The following is a 21,231-nucleotide window of genomic DNA, read 5'->3' as shown; positions in this document are numbered from 1 at the left end:
TCCTTGGTTGCTTAGGGAGCTAACAAAACCAGCTTTTTTTCTGCTGCGTTTCAGAACCTTCTATTGGTCCTTGAGTGGAGCAAATCCTTCCAGGCTTGGAAGTCCTTAGCAAAAAGTGCTTTGAATCCTAACAGGATTAAGCATAGGCCCCCACTGAGAGAAGGAGGAGGGGTCTATATCTAAGTGGCTTTTCCTGTGAAAATAAAGTAACTGAGGAGCTGGGAAGATGACCTGTGTGACTTCCTTTTGCACCTGGACAGCCAGTACACAGGGTGTTGTCACTGATGGACAGCTCCACCCTCATGAGCCAGCCACTGGATTCCCAGTGCTTGGCAATCAGCAAACCCCAGCCTCTATCCATCCAGGCAGTGTCAACTCTCATAATGAGGCCAAAAAGGTCCACACCAAAACAGCCATTTAACCAATGGTATCATGTCACACCAGGTGAACTTGTGTAAAGAGGAAAAAAAAAAAGAAAATAACCTTAATTCAGGGTAATTACCTCATGCAAGATAAAATTAATCCATATTTAATACTCTGAGATAAAAGGTTTTAACAGAATCAACTAATCTGCTAAGGTCAAGATATGGAACCCTCCTTTCTTAGGCAGATATATTCCCTGTGAAATGCACAGGCCTCAGAGATAGCTGAAAGCACTGTAAAAATATTTTTTTTTGCTATTATGAATGCATCAACAAGCAATTTCGTGCAAGTGTATAAAGATTATCCCAACATATTAAGTTGAATACATCAAATTCTTAGAATGAAGTACAGCTGTTTTATTTTTGCCCTTCCAAAGCTGGAAAAAAAAGCCTGAAACAACAAAACCATACCTGCACATATAAAATACGTCTGTGAAATGCTCCTGTAAGCTCCACGCTGTGAAAGAATTCATACCCACCCCAAGTGAGGAGTGGCCTGGACACTGCCCTCACATCTTCCTAATGCTACTGTGAAATCAAAGAAGAATCTTGCTCTGGTAAGTAGTGACAAAGGAACTTCTCCGTTTAATAATGAAATAAATAGGACAAAAGTAAAAATAGTCAAAATTTAATACATGTGCTATACTCATAAATTATGGAAGTAAAACTATCACAAGATGTGACTAAGCTGTAGGTAAAGAAAAAGTGCTACAACATTGTATGAACAAAAAAAACTTGGACTCTGCTTCTCAAAAGAGAGACAATACTGAGATAAGTTTATACAGTGGAGACCTCTTAAATACACAGCCCTGAACTTCCGTACAGTAATTTGTGATGCTGATAAATCAGCCTGTTCTTAAGTCACATATTCATTTCAAAGAGATTTTTATCAGAGGATTCAAATGAACAGAGATGCCTTTAGGCATTTGCCAAGTTCCAGATCTCCAATAAATTAAGCTTTCGAAATGTTTGTGTTTTATAGTAGAAATGGAGTAAAGCTTTCTCTGCTAAAAACAAAGCATCTCAAATGAAGCAGACTGTGACAACAGGATCTAAGACATATGCATTCAAAAAGAAAAGAAAAAGCCTTAATACTCACTGTCTTTTCAGAAACATTAAGGAATCCTTATATCTGTTAGTAAGGTATACCATTATTATTTCGGGGGGGGGGGCATAACCATATTTATTTAGTCATCTGGCATTTGGGGAACTCGTGTCCCTCTTTATTAGCAGTTAAGAGAATTACCAGCAGCAACCATATACCAAACTTCAAAAGGCTGGTTTAAGTGAAAACATTTTTGTGTTACGAACAATTATTCCAGGTTTTTCATTTAAGTGGGCTACACTGTAAAATCTGAATTGCAACATAATTTAGCCAGTTGTATCATAGACTTTTTTTCTTAAAGACAAACTTACAAAACACAATGATAGGTTAAATAAATAAAAAACATCAGTTAAAAAACAGACTTAATTTCTTCTTCTGTGCAATTACGTACCAATATGAAAAATATTACTTTGATCTCTGGACATTTCATGGTTCAGTCTCCTGGATTTCACTAAAAATAATACTGACAACAAAAATAAAGGAAAAAAATAATTGCTGACTAATCAGTGCTTTGGAGCTATTAAAAAAAAAAAGCACACATCAGATCTGTAGTTCCCTTGCAGCAGAACATGACCCAATACGTTAAAAATCAAACATTGGTAATAATGTTAATATATAAAATATTAGTTTAAAAACTATAGAATGACCTTCTCAGCAGAAATGGAGTGTATACATTGGGGTTTATGACATACAGCATATCTGAAGGCAAGTTCACAGAATGCTGAAAGGCTCACTGCACATTTTCTATGGCAAGGAAATACTGCAGCTTTAAAATAAGCTGCACAATACTCATCTCTATCTCTTTCACATGAAAGTGTGTAAAAAGCAAATCAGCAAATAAACTCTAAAATAGATTTATACCAAAATCCTCTTTTTTACATTGAGTTTACAGCTTCTATCCATTTGCCTGTACTGTTTTTGGAGTTTCCTTCAAGAAAAGTCAAAGTTGCATTTTTGGGCCATGAACGAGTCCACGATACAATGTACTGGCAAGACAGAACTTTTGCATACTAACGAGATTCACTCCTTGTTGCTTTTTTTTGTTTTTGTAAAGACAGTTTTTCCTGTGGGACGAGAGGTCAAATGTCGATTCCTTTGACGAGAGATGCCTCCAGCGTGATGTTGAACTCCTGCAAGGTCTGCAGCACTCGAATCAAAGAATTCACCAGCGTGTGATCCTTGATCAGCGCTATCTCTTCGTACATCTGTGCTGTAATTGGGCAGTCTGCAAGCAGGGCGATCCAGTGGTGCAAAAGGTGGTCTCTGACAAGGTGGCAATTTGCAGTTTGGAAATAAAAACAAAGCCAAGTTAATTTTGCTTCTGCACAGACATGATTTCTATTCTTTGCCTCTAAGCAGACCTACCGCCTTTTCCACTTACTTTTATAAGACAGGGAAGAGGAAGTAACTGTCTGTGGAACCTGTTTAAGTAGGGAGCATCCATAACAGACACATTTCTAGGTTTTCCACCCCTCACATCAAGACAGGGTTCCCAAGAGACCCAGAAGTCCCAAGCAGGACCAAAGTCACCACTCTGTTCTATTGTCTTTGTGGCAAGAGGTTTCTAGGTGGTCCCAGCTTCTTTCCTACCCACCTCTGACAGCAAGTAGGCAGAAGGTGGGGAATTCACCCAACCATTAACTGGAGAGGTCTCCCTGATGGATGATGTTCTGATTCTATCTTTCAACTTTGTTACCTGTACATGAGAGGGAGACTACTCACACCAGCCTGCTACCTTTCTCTCTTGGTTCAGCTGCTCAGCTTTTTGGGCTATGCAGTTTCCTGTCTCAGGTATCTCACACTTCATGTGCCTAAGAACTCAGTCAGGGCAGGATTCACTTGATGTTTCCCCAGTTACATCAAAGACTGCTATATAAGTAGTAGTCAAACTGTCCAACCCATCAGTTGCATGGATTTACGTTACTAATATGCAGCATCCTTTTAATTTTATTAAAATATCAATAACAACAACAACAACAATAATAATAATAATAAAGAAGTTTCTTTATACCTGGCTCCAAGACACACCAGCATCTGAAACTTGCCATCCTTCCCAATGTTTCTTGGGGTGTTGTTGATAGCAGTGATAAAGCGACAGAAATTCCTGGCCCTTGTCTGCCAGTTCTCTTCTGGGACCATCTCATTCTGCTCAAGGGTCTCATAGTATGTTTGTGCTTTTTCTTAAAAGAATGGTGAGAGGTAATGAAGTTTCAACAGTGCATATAGGAGAAAAAGTTGAAAGGCCTAGATTCAAAGCTCATCCATGAGTATCCTGAATGATTACATGTAGGTATTGTTTTTTTCTGTTTGATTCAGTCTTGTGTTCCCTCACTTCCCTCCCTCTAAACAGTGATGAAGAGGTTCATGTAGCTATTGAATTTTGAGTGCTACAGTAAAACGATCCTATAAGGAGAACAGTGATGTCAAGGTACCTACTCAAAACACAGAAACACTACTCAAAATAATTCCTTTTCTAAAAGGTGTTTGTGAACTCAGTTCATTTATACAGCTCTATGTCAAAGGATCTAGACCACTATGTAAAAAATGTATGCTTACAACCCCTTTATTACAATGTCCAGTAAGTATCAACAGCACTAGATCCATCTGTTGGTGCTTTATAAGGCAACTCAACTTCTTAGAAGTGTGATTTATTGCTTTCACTATGCTCAATTAAGAACAAGGTTACCATATGTCAATTCATCACCTTATTTATATAACTCTTACTCAGTAAGAAAGTTTGTTTTACACTATTCTGCTAGAAGGAAAAAGCCCAGTTACTGCATTAAGTACAGTGACAACTTTGGCAGAAGGCAGAGGCTTTTTCTCTCAACACTAGAAGGAGGTAAGAGCTCTCATGGGAATTCAGCTGCTGAGATGCCTCCAAGAACTGTGCTGTTCACACCAGCTGAGACACAGCAGCGATGATAAGGAGCACAGATGGATGTATTTCAAAGACACAAACAGGCTCTGGTATGTCTTCCTCCCACTTACCTAAAAAATCCCAAATAAAGACATTTTTGAAGAGTCTTGGTGATTTAAATCCATGCTGAAACACCTGCTCGAGAGCTGAAACAAGTCCACTTTCTCCACACAGCAGCAGTGTCAGACTGCCTCTCTGCCAAGCACACACAGAAAGCACACACTCTTAGTACCTCAGTTTGGAAGTCTGGGACACAAGTGTCTCATGCATCTAGTAAGTTTTTAAATAAACAGATGCCTAAACATAACAGTCTGTTGTTAAACAGTGACCCCAGACAGGATGGCCCAGTTCTCACAAGTCCTGAGCACTCAAAAATGTATTGATCTCTCTAAGAATGAGGCCGAAGAAAGCAGTGTCGGGGTCTAATCATCATCCTCTAATGAAGACTCAAGAAGGCCAAGATAATGAGCAGGTTTTACCTGTAATAATGACCACTGCACAGGACATTAAGAAAGAATTTTCTTCCTTAAGTAATAAAGATCACAGATCCATTGTAGCAGGTGCCCCTGACTGTTTGCTTACCAACAAAAACAGCATTCAATGCTCTGAAAAAAATTAAATTCTTCTTTAGAACACAATGGTAAATTCTATTTTTCAAAACCAGTGCATGACCACTTGAGATTATTGTGTCAACGTGATCATCAATCAGAATTACACTGAACTTAGAAGATGGGTGCAGTAGGAATGGGAGGACTTATTTGTAAAAAATTAGTGACTTTCAAGAGCCACCCATACAGAGCCAGCACTGCTCATTCTGGCTCACGAGGGCTGGACTGACTGGGATGGTCTGACAGAGACATTCTACCTAGATTTGTTTCAGGAAATCACTGCTGTGTCAGTCGATTGCCTGTGTGATGTAGAAGTGTACCAGAGTATTTAAGAGCACTTCTGCTTCACTTGCCTGGGGGGTGTGGGTGTTCACAGGGAGGTCTTTTTTGTTTCTTTTCTTTTATTTTTTTTTTTAAAGTGGCCTGTGGGTTTTCACATTTTAAATAGCAAGATAACGCAAACCAGACATTCAAAACCTACTCAGAACTCAATGCAGATGTAAAATGTCAGTTAATTCAGAACAAACTAAACAGGAGGCCGTATTCTTGACAGTGGTATGGGTAGAATCCGTGGCAGAATTTGCCTAATAACACAAATTCCAATACCAGAATGTTAACATTTAATTTAACAGAATGCTCCAGTTTGCAGCAAAACAGAGGTATTTGAGGCTATACTGTTTCAGCAGTGTAGTCTCAGTATCCCATTTTTTATCTCCACTTAAGGAATTTTCAAACAGATGGCTGTTCATTCAGTTTACTTATTTCTGTTATATATTCTCCTATGCTTACTAATACCAGTTTTACAACAGGGGTGCCATTACCCAGACAACAACTCCTCACCTCCTTCTCTGGCTTGTGGAAATGCTTGACAATCCCATTAACAGCTTCACCAATAGCTTCTTGGATCTGACCAGTATTTAACTCTGCAAAACACAAAAATATATCCTGTTACTTTTCTACAGCTTCAGAAATTGTATGTGTGCGTGAGGGATAAGGCCTACCATAAAACAGAGAAGAGGAGCATGAACCAGTATAACTTAGGCTGTTAGTGAAACAAAGCAGGACTGCGCATAATGGAAACCAAACTCTATTTTTATTTACTGTTGAAGGAGTAGAAATGGAGATGGTTTGGTTTTATATTGAAGTTAACACCGTGGTGTTCCAATACAACAGGTGGAAAGGGCTTTCACATATTATGTGAATTTTCATTCAGACCAGAACCTAAAGCTAAGAAAAGGAGTTGTGATTTGATTAGAACCAGCAAATCTGGGCATCCTGGAAATACTTCCTGTGATAGTTTTGCTGTAAACCCAAGTAACCTTGGGAGCAAGGTAACCACCTACTTTAACAATAAGACCACTCCAGAAGAGTGATCTCAACAGAAAACAAACAGAATTAAGTCCATGAAGAGAAAATACTAGCAAGCTTTTCCATTCACAAGGGATAGACAGGGAGAGGGCAGCAAATTTCTACCTTCCTCCATAGCATTCATTCCACAAATGAAAGACAATACAGAAAACACCAGAGGGGCAGCTAAGCACTAGACCAGGAGTACAGGGACACCTTCCTCCCATCCTTACAGACATTCAAAACTTGAGCAGACACAACAGGTTGTTCAGGATTGTAATTTGGAAGTTAGCTGGATTTTGAGCAGGGGGTTGGGCTAAGTGAAGTTTCACAGGTCCCCTCCAAGCCACAGTTCTAAAAGATAAGAAAACCTACAGCTCTGTATGCAAGCAGCTGCCCTCAGCAGATGATGCAGACCAGTCCGAGACAGGACAAGCCCAGCACTCACTTGGCTTATTGTTGGGTGATATAGTGACAAATCTTCTGATCATGCTTGGTGACTGCTGCAGGGGAGGGGTCCGGCACTGACGCTCATCAGCCTCCGTGTGCGAAGTCAGCAACTCTCCCACCAGGATCCTCTCTAAGCTGCCGTCATCCATTCCCTTTCCAAGCCACCTCCCACAGGGAAATCTAAGAAAATCAAGGAGATACATGGATCAAGCCAGATTCAATTTCATGCCAAAGACTTTCAACTGCAGTGGCCTGAAACCCAAATCCTGCTAGTATTGTTACTAGAAATACTTCTAGCAACAAAGCCTTGGGTTTGGCTTCTGCCAGCACAGGCAGCAAAAGTAAAACAGTTTTTCAGTTCCAAGTTTGTGCTAAGTGTTGCACTAGATGATCTGCAAGGCAAACAGGGGCAGATTTTGCTTGTGTCCCACATGTAGCACATGATTTGAGGGCTGCAGAGGAAAAAGAGGTAGGAGGGGAAGACCCACTGCACCCCATAGATGGGTGATGAAATCCACCTATGCTTTCACTGAATACACTACATAGCAGGCCAGCTACAAAAATACCCCACAACCCAAACACATACTTCGATGCCAAAAAAACACCAATACTTCTATTGAATTGGGATATTAAATGAAGCACTAGAAAGCACACGTGCTCACTTACTCGTTATCTCTTTCTCTGAACCAGTGTTGATGTCAGTTTAATCAGCTTAATCGGAAAACTGAACAGCATCCAAAAATAGAATCTTTCCTCTTCATTTAATTACAAATGATCTGGCATGGAGAACTGAGTGGACTCACCCGTCAATTTGTCATCAACATGAGCCTGACAGTTTCTCTGAACAAAGTACAGGGTACCAGACTATGCTGTACCAATGCAAATAAATATAATTCTCACTGTAAATCTTGTTCTTTTACTTTCACTATGCAAACTCAGGTTTCTAACACTCATAAGCCCTTGTGTTCCAACTTGTGTCCAAAGGTGCCTTTATAACACTTAAAACACTTGGTCTTAATATAAAATGCCACCTATATTTGCTAAGCAGCGAGCTCTGATGTGCTATTTCTTCCCTGGGCTCAAGGCAGATTATTTTTAAGATATGCAATAGTCAACTCATCTTCTCCACCAACAGTCTGAGGCTAGTCATGAGCATCTGCAAACTGAAAACTCTGTTTAATTTTCTAAGAACCATGACTTGTTTAATGTCAGAAGCCAAATGATCTTTCTGTGCCTTCAGGTAGCAGCAACTGTAGACACAGAGTCCCAGGAGATCAGACCTTTCTGCTCAAACAAGCCCTACTGTGCCAGCTCCCTGCAGAAATTCTACTTACCCAACATGAAATATCAGGATGATACTTACTTGTAAGTATGCCCTGTTATTTCATTTCTGACCATAACATATTCCACGAGCCACTTGGCATACAGCCCTGAATTATCATGTCCTATTTGCACTGTGGTCAGTTTTCCCAGGTTCTGGCACTGCAAATTAAACAAAGAGTTTGTCAGAGTAAACTGAAATAAAGCAGCATGTTGGAGGAATAAACTATTAGAGAATGTGCTCTAGACAGAAAATCAGAAATGTGGTTTCCCATTTCTCACTGCTTTGATTGGTTCTGGGCTTTTTACTGGTAGGCTGCTTTACTTTTGTTTATTTGCTTTGTTTTGTTAAATACTATTTTGATCAGCAGAGAGAATATCAGTTGAACTAGATTTTTCAACTAAATTTTACCTATACTGCACAACACACACTCAAAAATCGGAGTAGAATCACTTCTTTGTTTCCAACAGAAGAGGATACAACACCTCCCATCATCACAGCACAAAATCATAATAAAAAGACAGTCTTGTCCATCCTTGGTTATTAAATATAGACTAAATTTGCTGTGTACAGGCACAGGAAGTATCTGTGACTAACCACACAGACTAAAGATACGAAATGCATGGCAGGGTGGTGCAGCAAGGGGAGAATTTTAAAACTGAACAGAACATACAAATAATTTTCTGTGTAACAAGTAATACAAACCTCAAAAGTCATTTCTAATATGTTCCTGGGAATCTGCAGGACTCCTGTCTCACCCAGTTCTCCCGAGATACAGATCCAAGGATTGGCTGTGAACATTGAGCCACCAAGTTTTTTGCTAGGAACAATCAATATATGGTATGGTATCACTGCAAACACAAGAAGAAATAACAAAAATGAAGAAGGATAGTTATCTAACCTCTTTAGTGAACAGAAGTCATAAAACAACACTGCAGTACCATGAAATGTAAAAAAACCATCAGAGCTGCTATTTAATCATGCTAACACTTGCACACTAAGGAATGATTGACAATGGGGAAATCTACACATATATATACCAGTCACTAAGAAGCAAAGCTGACAGCAAAACAGTGTCAAGAGAAATAAGAAATATGGATGGAATCATGCCTTCCTACGGGTATAATCCTTTTTCATTTACCAGCCTCAAAACGTGCCATGAAGATGGTTACTTGTCCTCAGCTTAGAGACGAGGAAGTAAAGACACAGTATTCCTGTATCCAGGACTGCACTGTAGCTCAGCATGCTGCTCAATGCTCAACTCCTACCTGCCTGTTTCTCTGTGTGTATGCAGGCCCAGTGCACAACTACCCCAAATCACACTCAGTTACTGAAGCCTTTCTTTGCAGGCCTTGATTGCAGCAGCAGTCACTACTGTGGCTGAGTAAGTTCAGTAAAAAGACACTGCAGTGCTGCAAGTTTCTCTGTACCACGTCGCTCTTAGCTATGCTAACTTTAAGACTTTTTGATTTTTAAAAAGAACAAACAACTTTTTTCCCTTCTAAATAGCACCACACATATGCTCAAATGCTTTCTGGTACTCTGTTTTATCTGTGACTGAGCTGCAGCCCCTTCTCTGACTCAGGAGGCAAGTGCTCTTCCATTGCCCAGCATCTCCTGCACAGCCCTCTGTTAACAAGCCTTTTAAAACAAAATCCAATTCTCTGAATGGTCACTGTGTTTCTTGGCTATCTGCCCTCCTTTTATAGTGCATAAACGGAATACAGTCAGGGCTTTTCAGCTGAGGCATTTAATACGCTTCTCCCTCAATGCCTCCTCAGCTGTCAGTGCCCTCAAGAAAGCATTTGGTGGTTGGATTTTCTTAAAAGCTCAATGCTCGCAGCATTTAAGAATGAATTAAAATGTTTCCCTTTTTATTTTCTGTGCTGATAGTCTTAAAGTAAGTGACAATTTAATTGCATCCAGCAGAGCAGATTTTAGCATTATCCAGAACCTGCCCACAAGACCAAGAGCTGTTTTGCTTAGATGTGTGTTTGTCCTGTCTTTCACACGCACAAAAATGGATCAGAACACACCACCAAGGGCAGCTCCTACCATGGAGCCACAGGGGCCCTTTCACACCCACCCACCCCCAGTTTCGTAAGCCTTGCTCAAGTCTTTCCTTATTTTGCCTTGCTAGTTGTGTCCTGTGGCAGCAGTCACAGTACACAAATCATTTCACAACTCTGTAATACATTTAAGCATCAACAACAGTTCAAAAGCTTCTCTAGGGCATCTTTTTAAAAAACAGAAGAAAAAAGAAAAGGAGGACTTCGATGTGTTGAGGAGGTCTGATGCAGCCCCTCAGTGAGAGTTTCATTGTTATCCCAAACTCAGAGACAGGCATGCAGCAAAGCAGGCTGAACATGAAACAAAGGAATTTGTTTTTTTTTTTAATTCCTAGCACGTGTTAATATTCTTACCTTGAAAATGAACAACCCATAGTGTTCTTGTTTAGTATCATGCAAACAAGCCCACCAAAAATTTTCTGTTGAGAACTCTCCCCCAACTAAATGGATTTTACCAAGTTAGAAACAAAAGCCTTTGGTGACACAGAAAGAGAGATGTTCCTGCCCACCAGAGTGGATCACAGAAGTAGCAATACAGCATGCAGATGGATCCCAGGAAAGAAAGCAGAACAATTGCATTAAGGTATGTTGCTGAGAGCTGTTCAGAATTTCCACCAAATCCGGAAATCAGAGTCCCAGGGAAAGCAAATACTTACAGATTGTTGTGAAAACATTGGTAAAGCAAAAGTAATCAACAGCATTGAATGACAGGAGATGATATAAGAATTGTTCTTTCTCATCATCACAGCGGAGGAATGCGTAACGCTTGTAGAGTTTTCTGACAAAGCAAAACACATAATCTGTCATAGTAACAAGATGCTTTCAGTGAAATGCTTTATATTGTGCATACTTATTAGGCACACTATGAATAATGGACAAGCAATTACAAATGATACTGGTAGAGTCAAGAGTGTTTAATGTGCCAAGATATGTTGAACCTCTGCAAGTCTGGAGTCTCCCAACTGCATCAGTCCAATACTTCACATATCTTCCACCTCTTGAAAGCAAGGTTTGGTCTGAGGGTCTTCTCCCACCCAAAAACACCCCAAGATGGAAAAAGGGATTTTGTACTTTCTTGAAAAAAAATCTGCCTTCTTTTGGCAATGTAAAATGACACAACTGAAGAGAGTCCTCCTAAGTTACTTCCGAGCAGACTGTGCCATGGGAAACTTCTCCAGCACATGACATAAGACAGGAGACACTTTTTAAAGTGACATCAGAGCAAACACTAGGACTATCTGCTTGTATTTGGATATAGGGGGCCTACAACAACCCGCACATTAAGCCAGGGAACAGTTTAAGTGTTGACAGTACACGGCTCCTGACATAAGCAAAATGATAAACATGCAAAGGTGGCCTAAAGTCCTGCTGTTCCTTTTCACTAGGTTGTAAACTCTGCTAGGACTGTAATGCCACACAGAACTGCAACTTGTAAGTGGAAATATCAAAATATGTAGCTCAGTGGCCTTCCCTCATTAGTGGAGACACCAATGCCTATGCAGAAGAATGCACTGTAAACAGAAACAATCCTATATACCTCTTGAAAATACTCAAACACATGAGGGAATTTAACACTGCAAGACTCGCAAATGAGAAACTTCCAAGTGCAAATTTTGGCTGGAAAATACTCTTGAAGTTACTCACTTGAACACAGCAATCACCGCTATTTTTGTTAATTATGCAACCAATAAATAATATCAGTGTTGGTGAATAATCATAAAAGAAGAACATGCCAAGATGTATCAAAATCCAACTTATGCTAGAGGAATATCCAAACCATCACAAATGCAGGAATTAAGTATTAGAAATGCTGACAGCCATGTAAAGGTGGCTCCTGCCAGGAGGGCCTCCTGATAACTCCCCTCAATTTCTGATCAATGTACAAAAAAGTCAGCAAATTACTCACAAGATAGAAACTTGCAAAACAAATCAGTGATGATCAACATACAGACATGTTCTCAGCTACAAAACAAACCTACCGCTGTAGACTGACAGGAAATGTTCAATGGAAATAAAGATACTGAGCCTTAAATCAACAAAACCTGCCTGTAGCCACAGGAGTATCAAACCCACAAAAGGTCTCACAGGTGCCCATGTCCATGTTTAATTTGAACAATCTGAACCATGTGTTTGATGAGGAGCCTGTCGGGGTATGTGCTGTCCTGTCTTTTCAAAGGTAAGGTTTCTCAGTTTCCTTGTGCACATAAAGGTCTCCTTTCAGTGAAGCTGTGTGATTTCCTCCTCTTTCCTAACTCTAGTCCCTTTGCAGACTAGCAAGAAACCAAACACATGACAGATCCCTTATAATTTTAAGCAAATGTCAAGTTTAGAGAATGGGCTAATTAAAATATCTAACAGTGGCTTCAAAAAAAGACCACCACACAATCTTGTTAACTGCAAAATGGCAGAAGTTGCACAATTACTTTTAGTACCTCACTGGACTTGGCACTGCTTCCTCTAAAACCAAGTGGAACACACTTTAACACCATGCTGCCTAGAACAGCTCTCTTTAAGTAGGATATATCTAAATATGCACAAAGTGCACAGGACTACAAAGAATTGACGTCATTTCTGTGCAAGTTGCTCCTTTGCTTGTTAGTTTCATTTTAAACTTATTTTTGTTGCTGTCTCATTCTGTTCCAGAGAATCAGAATCTACCTCATAGATGAACAGTACACTGGCCAGTGTTAAGAAAGTTGGGTTTTTTCTTCTCTTTTTGTGGGGAAGGGCATGGAGTGTGGTGGTGTATGGAAAGTTCTCTCACAGCACTTGCTCTGCATGGGACAAGCACTGCTAAATATAACCTTATCTGAACTGCTGACTTCACTGGAGAGGTTTAACCTTAATTTAGAGATACAGGTAGATTTATAAGCTGTCCTCACTCTGTCCTCCAGCTTTTCTTTGTTCACTGAAGGAAGGCCACAACTTCATCCGAAAGTCCAACATAAAACAATACAAGGCAAATCTCAAATAATTAGCAGCTGGGGTTCAGGGGGATTGCGGGAAGGAAGAAATTCTTTGGAAGGTGGTGAGTGGAAGGAGAAGAAAAGGAAGAGCAGACAGCATAGGTTACACTGTTTCCAGAGAGAAGTCTTCAATTAAAGCTAACGGCAATTACTATGGCTTTAATTTCCACACATTAAACAGTATATCTGACCTTATCAGTAAAACATAATTTAGTATAACCTATGCAGAAAAAGTAACATCAAATTGTTACTCCTAAAACAATTAGTATTACATGTGGCCTGTACTCTGATCTGTGCAACTATTAACAAAATAATTATTTATGTTTACAAAGGTAATATAATGCTTTGGACATCACCAAAGGTGATATAGGTCCTTGTGCTGAGCATTTCTCCTTCTGCCCTTCAACATAATTACTTATACAAAGCCCTGGCACAGAGTACTTTCAACAGAGTTTAAGTCTGAAGTATAGTCTTCAGCTTTCACTCACATCCTCCTCTCTGGCATATGTCACGTACTTATCTCATTTTCTTCTCACAGTACTCTTTAAATAGTGTTTTGCGACTCAATGGTTGGGTCTTCTCAGAATTTTTTTTGACTTCATATACAAGGAATTAAAAGACATATTTTGAAATCTTTGGGAGAAATAATAAAAACAACAATTGGGTCATAATAGCAGATATTTTACTATTCTGAAAGCAATTCACCTTATGTTCTTAAGTAGGCTATAAACGCAAAAATTTATGTGGAAAACCCCAGCACTGAATCCTAATTCCCAAACAGCTCTCCTTATCCACTGATAAGGAGACACACTTGGAAGGCTGGTTTGTTCTATGCCCTCTGCACACTGCTAAGCAGATGGGAGAATAGGCACACCTGGGTTTTTGAAGCCAAACAACTGAACAGATTTAAATTTTTTTAAAAGCTTTGCCCAAGATAAACCATCTTACTTTGTGAGTTCATGATCGGAAAGCAGCTGTTTCAGATGCCTAGAGAGCAACTTCTTTTCCATAGAGAGACGAACCCAGGCTCTGGCCTTGCCAACATCTGTTTTGATCTCACTAATGTTCTGGATATGCCTGGGGAAAAAAAAAAAAAAAAGACACTGCCAGGTATTGTCAAAATGTGACAGTTCTTTTGAACCAAGCTAAGCCGAAGAAGTTTTGCAAAGAACATAAAATATCAGGTAAATTATTGGAAAAAGAAACATAATCACCTTAATATTCAGTACAATCGAAAATCCTTGCATATCTAGCTCAAAAAGAAAAAGAGTCTGAAACAGAAATATCTGCAATGCAGTGCCCTATTTACCAAATTCTAAACCAGGCCCATTGTCTCACATGATTTAAGAATCATTCTGGACCTTATCACTGCAATATTTATGGCTGAGTGCTTTGGAAAATTAAATACTGTCTTTGCATGCTCAGTAGTAGCTTTTCTTGCATACAAGACACAAAGGGTATATTTTAATAGGGCAAGCAAATCCTCAATTCACTCCTCCTCTCCACTGGAAAAAATAAATGTTGATAAGGAAAAAGGAGGAAAGAAAAATCCCTTCAAGGTTAATTTAGTAGTTCTGCATATTGGTTTTTTGATGTACTGAAAAGAAGGCATTGGGCAGCAGTTATGGTTTTATTCACACTACAGTACTCAATGTTAGACAAACCCATTCTTTAGACCAAACAAGTTCTCTAAACTGCTTTCTTCACTGAGAAGCAAGAATGAGCTCAGAACTACCAACTTGGCAATGACTGGGAAAACACATACATTGCACCTGTATCTCTGTGGAAATAAACCAATACAGAACACTTTAAAAATATGAAAACTGTGTCATGGTATTTTCATAAGCTGGTAGCTGTGACAATATAAAATCTCCTCAATGTGAAACACGTTTCTGTAAAGGCCAATGAAAAAGCTGTACAATCTACTTTAAAATAGTTCAGCAGGCTCCTTACCCACATCTCCCTCCCGGCTGCACGAAACACAGGCTTTTCTGTGTGGTGCATAGTATACACAGAAACAAGTATGCAAATCTCATGGGGTTCCTGTGTTGGTTTTATTAGTTTAAACTCACCTCATATCCTGGATGAGAGAGATTCTAAGAGGTGACATGGCTGGACTGGTATCAGACTTTCGCCTTTCTGAATCAAGAAGTATTCCTAGGTTCAGAAGAACAGAATTTGTTAGTAGAAATCCATTTCAAATCAGTATAAAAAAGAAGGTGAATTAACACCAATTTGCACTCTTGTATTATTGGTGACTCTGTGAAGACACTGTGGCACATTTCCACTCCAAATGACATAAAAATCTAATATGCTACACAGATGGTTATGCAGATCAGCACACACTGAGCATCAACACATTAATGAGCTTAGATTCAGCTGAAATTGGTATGATATCAAATATAATAATCAAGTGTTATTTTCTAAAGGCTGCCCTATTTTCTTCCTGTGTAGTATAACTGGCACTGCTGACACCAGAAAACAGTGTTTAACATGTTTTACTCAGTATACCACACACCACGTGCTTATTGATCTATTAATTTGCACACTCCTGTAACACCACTACTTTTCAAATAGCACATTTTGGGGTTTTCAGGCAATGTTATTACTCTTACCTTTCAAATTCCACTCCAGAATCAAGATGTATATTAAATACAGCCTCTGCCCTCAATCTCAAGCTAGAAAGCATAAAACTTATTGTAACTTCACTCTCATATGCAAAACCACTATGAATCCAGTGACATTTAGGAGACCTTAATACTTTCCAAATCTTTGGGTTTGACTGCTTACAGGATCTTGTGCATGTTAATAATGATCAGCTCTTTGCCTACAGCAACTTCAAATAAAAAATGAAAGGCACCCACTGCCTCCCCCAAACTCATTGTTCTCTCCAAATTTATATTCTATGCCCCCACCTGACAAACGAAGTAATGTTTAAAAATTACATTAATAACCCTAGAAAGAGATTATACTGCAACACTTGATGTAACAAAAACTAAAGTATGTTTCTTCGGGTTGTTTGTTTCCTTAAATGTCTTTTGCTTATAAACAAGCCTACTGTTCAGTTATTTTTCAAGCAAGGATGTAAAACCTAGAGATGAACAGCACAGTTTTATGTGCTTATACTCGTTTTCCACCCCCATCCATGACATCATTTGCTTTGCCAGTCATGCAGTGACTGTGTGTCACGTGGAGGGTGGTACATTGGAACAATCCATTTAAAAGCCTATCTGTGAAGCATCAGCTATTTCTGGTCTCTGACTACCATGGTAGTCAGGTACCAGACCCAAAACAAGTGGGCCCAGTACAAACCAGTTTATTTTCACAGAATATTTTGAGCCAATACACCAGGCCCATATGAATCCTGTAGTGGACAGAATACTTGATTACTTGATTCAGTTATATTGACTGAAGGGTATTTCCAAGGAAACAAACTCTGCATGGTGCAAATCTGTCAGCAGCTCTTACTCACAGCTTTTTATCATCTTCTTCCAGCAGATGCCAATCTTACCTGAGGTACTGAAGCTGCCTGATGTGGTTCTTCTCTGCCTGTTTTCTAGGTAATGTAACAGATGAGACCACAGAGCTGACTTTCCCTAAAATTAAAAAAAATATTAGTTAAAGAAATCACTATCAGCTGAATTTAAAAAAAAAAAAAAAAGTTTAAGTCATCATTGAAAGCATCAGCCATGACAAAAACTCGCTTTAAATATGTTTCTTCCTACAAACTCACTGGTAAAAATAAAAAATGAGACACAAGTTGGAGGTGCTTGGGAGCTGTAAAGAGGTTGAAAAAGAAAAGCAAGAGTCAAACTACTGGGATCTAATGATTCTAGTGACAGGAAAAAGCCAATTGAACTTCTTTCCTCATAGTTCATTAACATGACAAGAAAACATTCAAAGGCTTGTAAAACACTACGTGCAAGTAGAGTTTTAAATCTGAGGCTGTAACATGCACTATTTTGTGTTTCCCTCCCTGCCTCTCCAACTCTGAAATGACAAGAGGCATGGAGCCAGCCTGAGCAAAACATTATACCCAGGCCAAGTCATGTGCACCTGCTCCCTTCAGGGTAAATCAGGGATACAGATACATGCTGTCAATTTTTAGAACCTCAAAAGATCCCCTTTCATCAGGCAAAGGACCTGGATAATCACAAACATAGTAAGACATCCCAAAACACAAGCAGGGCGATGAAAGCTTATCAGCAAAAATACCCCAGTTCTACAATAAAAGTTAGAATTTGGTATGGAAATAAAAGATAAATCCATCAAATTATGTTAAAAAGTGCACCTTGCTCATTATGTTGTTTTCTTAAACCTCTGGTGGTTTAAAGCAGAGTGTGAGAAAATCTTTTCTCTCAGAAACTAAAAAGATTCTTGGCATCACCCTAAAATATTCTGCATGATAAACCAAAAGCTTGCAAAGCTGCAGAAAGGCAGCAGTAAGTGAACAGAGGCTTTGCAGCACATTAATTGGAATAACTTACAGAGGAAATTAATTAGTATTACTTATCATCTTCCTAAATTATTGTATTAACCTGAAATCCCGGTAAAGATTTTGCAATTCTGCATTTCAGGACAGCAATCATATTATAAAGCCATATTTTTATTTACAATTTTGTGCAGAAAAAAACCATGTAAAGTAACAGTTGTCAATTCTGCACTATCAATTTCTTCTAAAATCATCTAAGTGCCTTCCCAGAGGTGCAGTAATGATGGTTCCTCTTTATTTTTTTAAACTATATTTAAAAATCTCTAACCACTTCCATCCTATAGCTCCCTACAGATGATATAGAGAACTAATTATTGGCCACAAGGGATTATTCCAGAATTTGTATGCCTCCAGAAGAAATAAATCCTATAGTGTCTGTAACATCTGTGTCGAGAGAAATCTATTAAAAATATGCGTTCAGTAGTAAAGAAAAAAAAAATCCAGAGAAGCTCATTGTGTCTTGTGTGTACCTGACAGATCCAACGTGGAAAGCCAAAATTGAAGATCATATAAACACATAAAAAGAGAGCATGAAAAATATCAACCAGTGAACAGTTGCATCCAAAACGGCGCTTCTCTCAATAAACACACACATGCACACACACACAGAGTCCAGTGTTCAGCTGCCATGGCAAGGAGAACTGCAACAGATCACACAAAGCAGCAACAAAGGATCCTGCAGCAAATCGATGTCAACAACCATGATGAATGTAAGAACTCATGCAGTGTATGTCTGCCCGCTTCCTTCACCATCGAGGAACTCTCCTTTAACTTCACCAAATAGCAATGATGATGCAAGCTGTATCTACAAGGGAAAGGAAGACAGCCTAAGGAAAGCAGTGGGACAGAGAATGGGCAAGGGAATAACCAAGGCCTTCTGAAAGTCCAGACTACTTTAGCCATTAGATCCTACATCTGACTCCCCTGCATTGCTCAGGACAATGGAAGGCATGGATTCCCTTTGCACGTGGCAGAATCAGTAGGCAGCTAATGTAGGACTATCAGGGTTCATCAGCAGGGAAGAGGTAAAAGTAGGGATTGGTGGAAGGAAAGCCATCCTCATTACTATGGTCAGTTGAGAAAGAAGAGTCTTCCTTGGCTTATTATTGAAAAATAAAATCGATGTATGAAACAGCAGGCTTTTGCATATTTCATAAAGGCCAGAGCACACAGAGAACTGGTGGTGCTTTTATTTTACTTTTTTTTAACTCTGGATCACACTATGAGATACACTGCACTTCCTCCATCAGGCCTCTATTTTATTCCACCACTCTATTTATTCCACCATTCAGCACTGTTTGCCAACATCTGCAATCAATCCAAAGCATTAACCTTATGAAGAGTTGGCCGTCTGGTGGTCTGAAAAGCCCAAATCTGAGTTGAAGCAGAGTATACTGATGCTCTGTCTTCTAAGACGAAAGCAGTACAGCTTCTATCCTAAGTGATATACAAGAGGGAAGGGAGAGAATCACATCATAAATCTTCACATAGAGAACTGTTATATAGCTTGAAGGAGAGCAGATTTAAACACTGGTGCTTGGGTTGCTGGGAACAGAGATACTGGATTACAGTTGCCTGGATTACATACATTTATTCTGCGTATTCTTTTTTTAAAAAAAGTTATAATCCTCTCTGCCCTTGCTATTCCTTTGTACAAAGGAGAAGAAAAGTTGATAAAGGCCTTCCCAACTTCATCTAGACCCACACGTGACTTCAAACAGAAGAGCACAGCAAACAATTATTAATTTTATACAAAAACCCAACACCTCTAGCTAGTGATCTTGTAAACATCATTTGAGTATTCCTACATTATTCAGAAAGAACCAAAATAGCAAGATTTTTACTCTGAAGAACTAAATTATCCTTCATGAAAACAATTTCCCCACACCATATCCCACTGACAGCACCTTTAGCATATGCTGCCTTGCAACCTATGCAACCTCATTAACAAAAATATTACCAACACAGAAATAATTAAAAAACCCACCAAAACCCACCAAAGCAAAGAAAATCCCCGGGGTTAAACAGAGAGTCTTCCAAGAAGTCATCTGTGGAACACATCTACATGTACACTTCCACATACCCCCCAGAACAAAATGTGGAGACAAACAGGGGCAGGAACTGACATAAAAAAGACTGGGGGGACACGAGTATTTCAACCCATCTAATACACACAAAAGGTTTCCTCTGAAAGCAGAGAGAGGAAGAGCATAACATGACTTAAGGAAAGTGTGCTCTGCAAAGTATAAGAACATTTGTTCCTCACCTGTTTGACTTGCAGACCATGGCTCCATATCCTTTCTAAGAGGTCACACAGACTGGCTATCAGGGTATTCTCTTCCACACCTGTGATATTCACTTCACCATGACCCAGCTCCACAGCTTCTCGACCCATTTTCTCAACCAACATCCTCTTGGTCTCAAAAAGGACAAAGCAAAAGAGAGTTAATTCTTTCCACAGTAACCTCCAAGACCACTTACACTTTTTAAATAACCAACAAGGAAGCACATGATAAAGATTTGGCAGAACAACTGGGTGTATATATATTGCTGGCACTAGTGCAGTGCTCTACTTCTTTTATTCCCAGTTTTCAAGCCAGGACAGCACTAGTGTTAATCACTTTATAATCTCTTCTGTTTTCTAAAAAGGGGCTTGCAAATGGGCACATCAGCCCTCACAGAGTAACCCCAACAAAGGGAACAGCAGGTCACACATTGATAAGCTGAGAGTCCAGCAGCAAAGCCAGGAAAGACAGGCCTTGGGTGGTTTGGAAGCCTGGTGAGTGGGATGCTATGTCCCTCTCCTCCCAGGGGAGGTGAACGTGCGCAAGTGCCTCCAAGCAGCAGGGGGTATGTCATTCCTGTGAGACCCTGTTCTGCCAGAGGGGGATTTGCATTAAACCAAATCCGCTCTGGAGTGCACCGCTTGAGCTTCCCGATGAGCCACATTCTCCCAAATTGTGCACAATTTCATGCTGGTCAACAAAGCTCTCACCAACTCAAACTACAGTCTTCCAGTCACAACAGATTTGTCATACAGCAAAGTGGAGGGAAAAATGACAAGGGGAACCAGTTCTACTCATCCCTTACACATTTTTCATCTTTCTTCCCATCCTAGACTAGGTCAAAAATTAGTAATATTCCCCTAGGCACCTATGCACAGTCTTGGTTGAGATTAGGAACTCCACGTTAGTCCCCAGCTGCTTCTCCCCCTCACTTTCCCTGGCAATTTCTCTCTCTGCTAACAGCAGGATCACTACATTCACTAGAGTTACATTCCCATGGTGAAAAAGCCAAGTTTATCTTCAAGAATTTTCACCATCATATGACTCTCTTAAGCGATGGTGATTATTTGGACTATTATTTGGATTATTATTAGTTTCATACATACAGAAAACTAAAGTGGAATCAGAAATAGATGCACATATTAAACACAGTTTTATGAAAACTAGTATGTAATTGCTATAGTACCTCCACTGACCTAGAGCGAGAATGTGTCTACTTCATAATTACTCCCTTTATTGTATTAGT

General features: G+C 39.5%; 1 protein-coding gene across 5 annotated transcripts in view; it reads right to left on the bottom strand.

The window, feature by feature from the left end:
* Positions 1–984: 984 nt before the first annotated feature.
* The window catches only part of DENND5A (DENN domain containing 5A), a 66,164-nt gene continuing 45,917 nt past the window's right edge, over positions 985–21,231 (bottom strand). For 3 of the 5 annotated variants that reach the window (XM_064657360.1, XM_064657356.1, XM_064657357.1), the window contains 13 exons: positions 19,967–20,119; positions 19,033–19,137; positions 16,720–16,804; positions 15,281–15,365; positions 14,157–14,285; positions 10,899–11,020; positions 8,879–9,024; positions 8,216–8,334; positions 6,851–7,032; positions 5,896–5,978; positions 4,519–4,642; positions 3,539–3,707; positions 2,366–2,790 (listed from right to left, as the gene is read on the bottom strand). In XM_064657360.1, the coding sequence (XP_064513430.1) occupies positions 2,607–2,790; positions 3,539–3,707; positions 4,519–4,642; positions 5,896–5,978; positions 6,851–7,032; positions 8,216–8,334; positions 8,879–9,024; positions 10,899–11,020; positions 14,157–14,285; positions 15,281–15,365; positions 16,720–16,804; positions 19,033–19,137; positions 19,967–20,119 (1,686 nt within the window). In that variant the 3' untranslated portion in view covers positions 2,366–2,606. Of the gene's footprint in view, positions 2,791–3,538; positions 3,708–4,518; positions 4,643–5,895; positions 5,979–6,850; positions 7,033–8,215; positions 8,335–8,878; positions 9,025–10,898; positions 11,021–14,156; positions 14,286–15,280; positions 15,366–16,719; positions 16,805–19,032; positions 19,138–19,966; positions 20,120–21,231 lie in introns of all 5 variants that reach the window. The other 2 variants (XM_064657358.1, XM_064657359.1) reach the window with 1 other exon arrangement.

Source organism: Pseudopipra pipra, chromosome 6, assembly GCF_036250125.1.
Source record: "Pseudopipra pipra isolate bDixPip1 chromosome 6, bDixPip1.hap1, whole genome shotgun sequence".
Taxonomy (NCBI): Eukaryota; Metazoa; Chordata; class Aves; order Passeriformes; family Pipridae; genus Pseudopipra; species Pseudopipra pipra.
The sequence above is the reverse complement of the archived record's forward strand: the minus strand, read 5'-3'. Positions and strand labels throughout refer to the sequence as shown.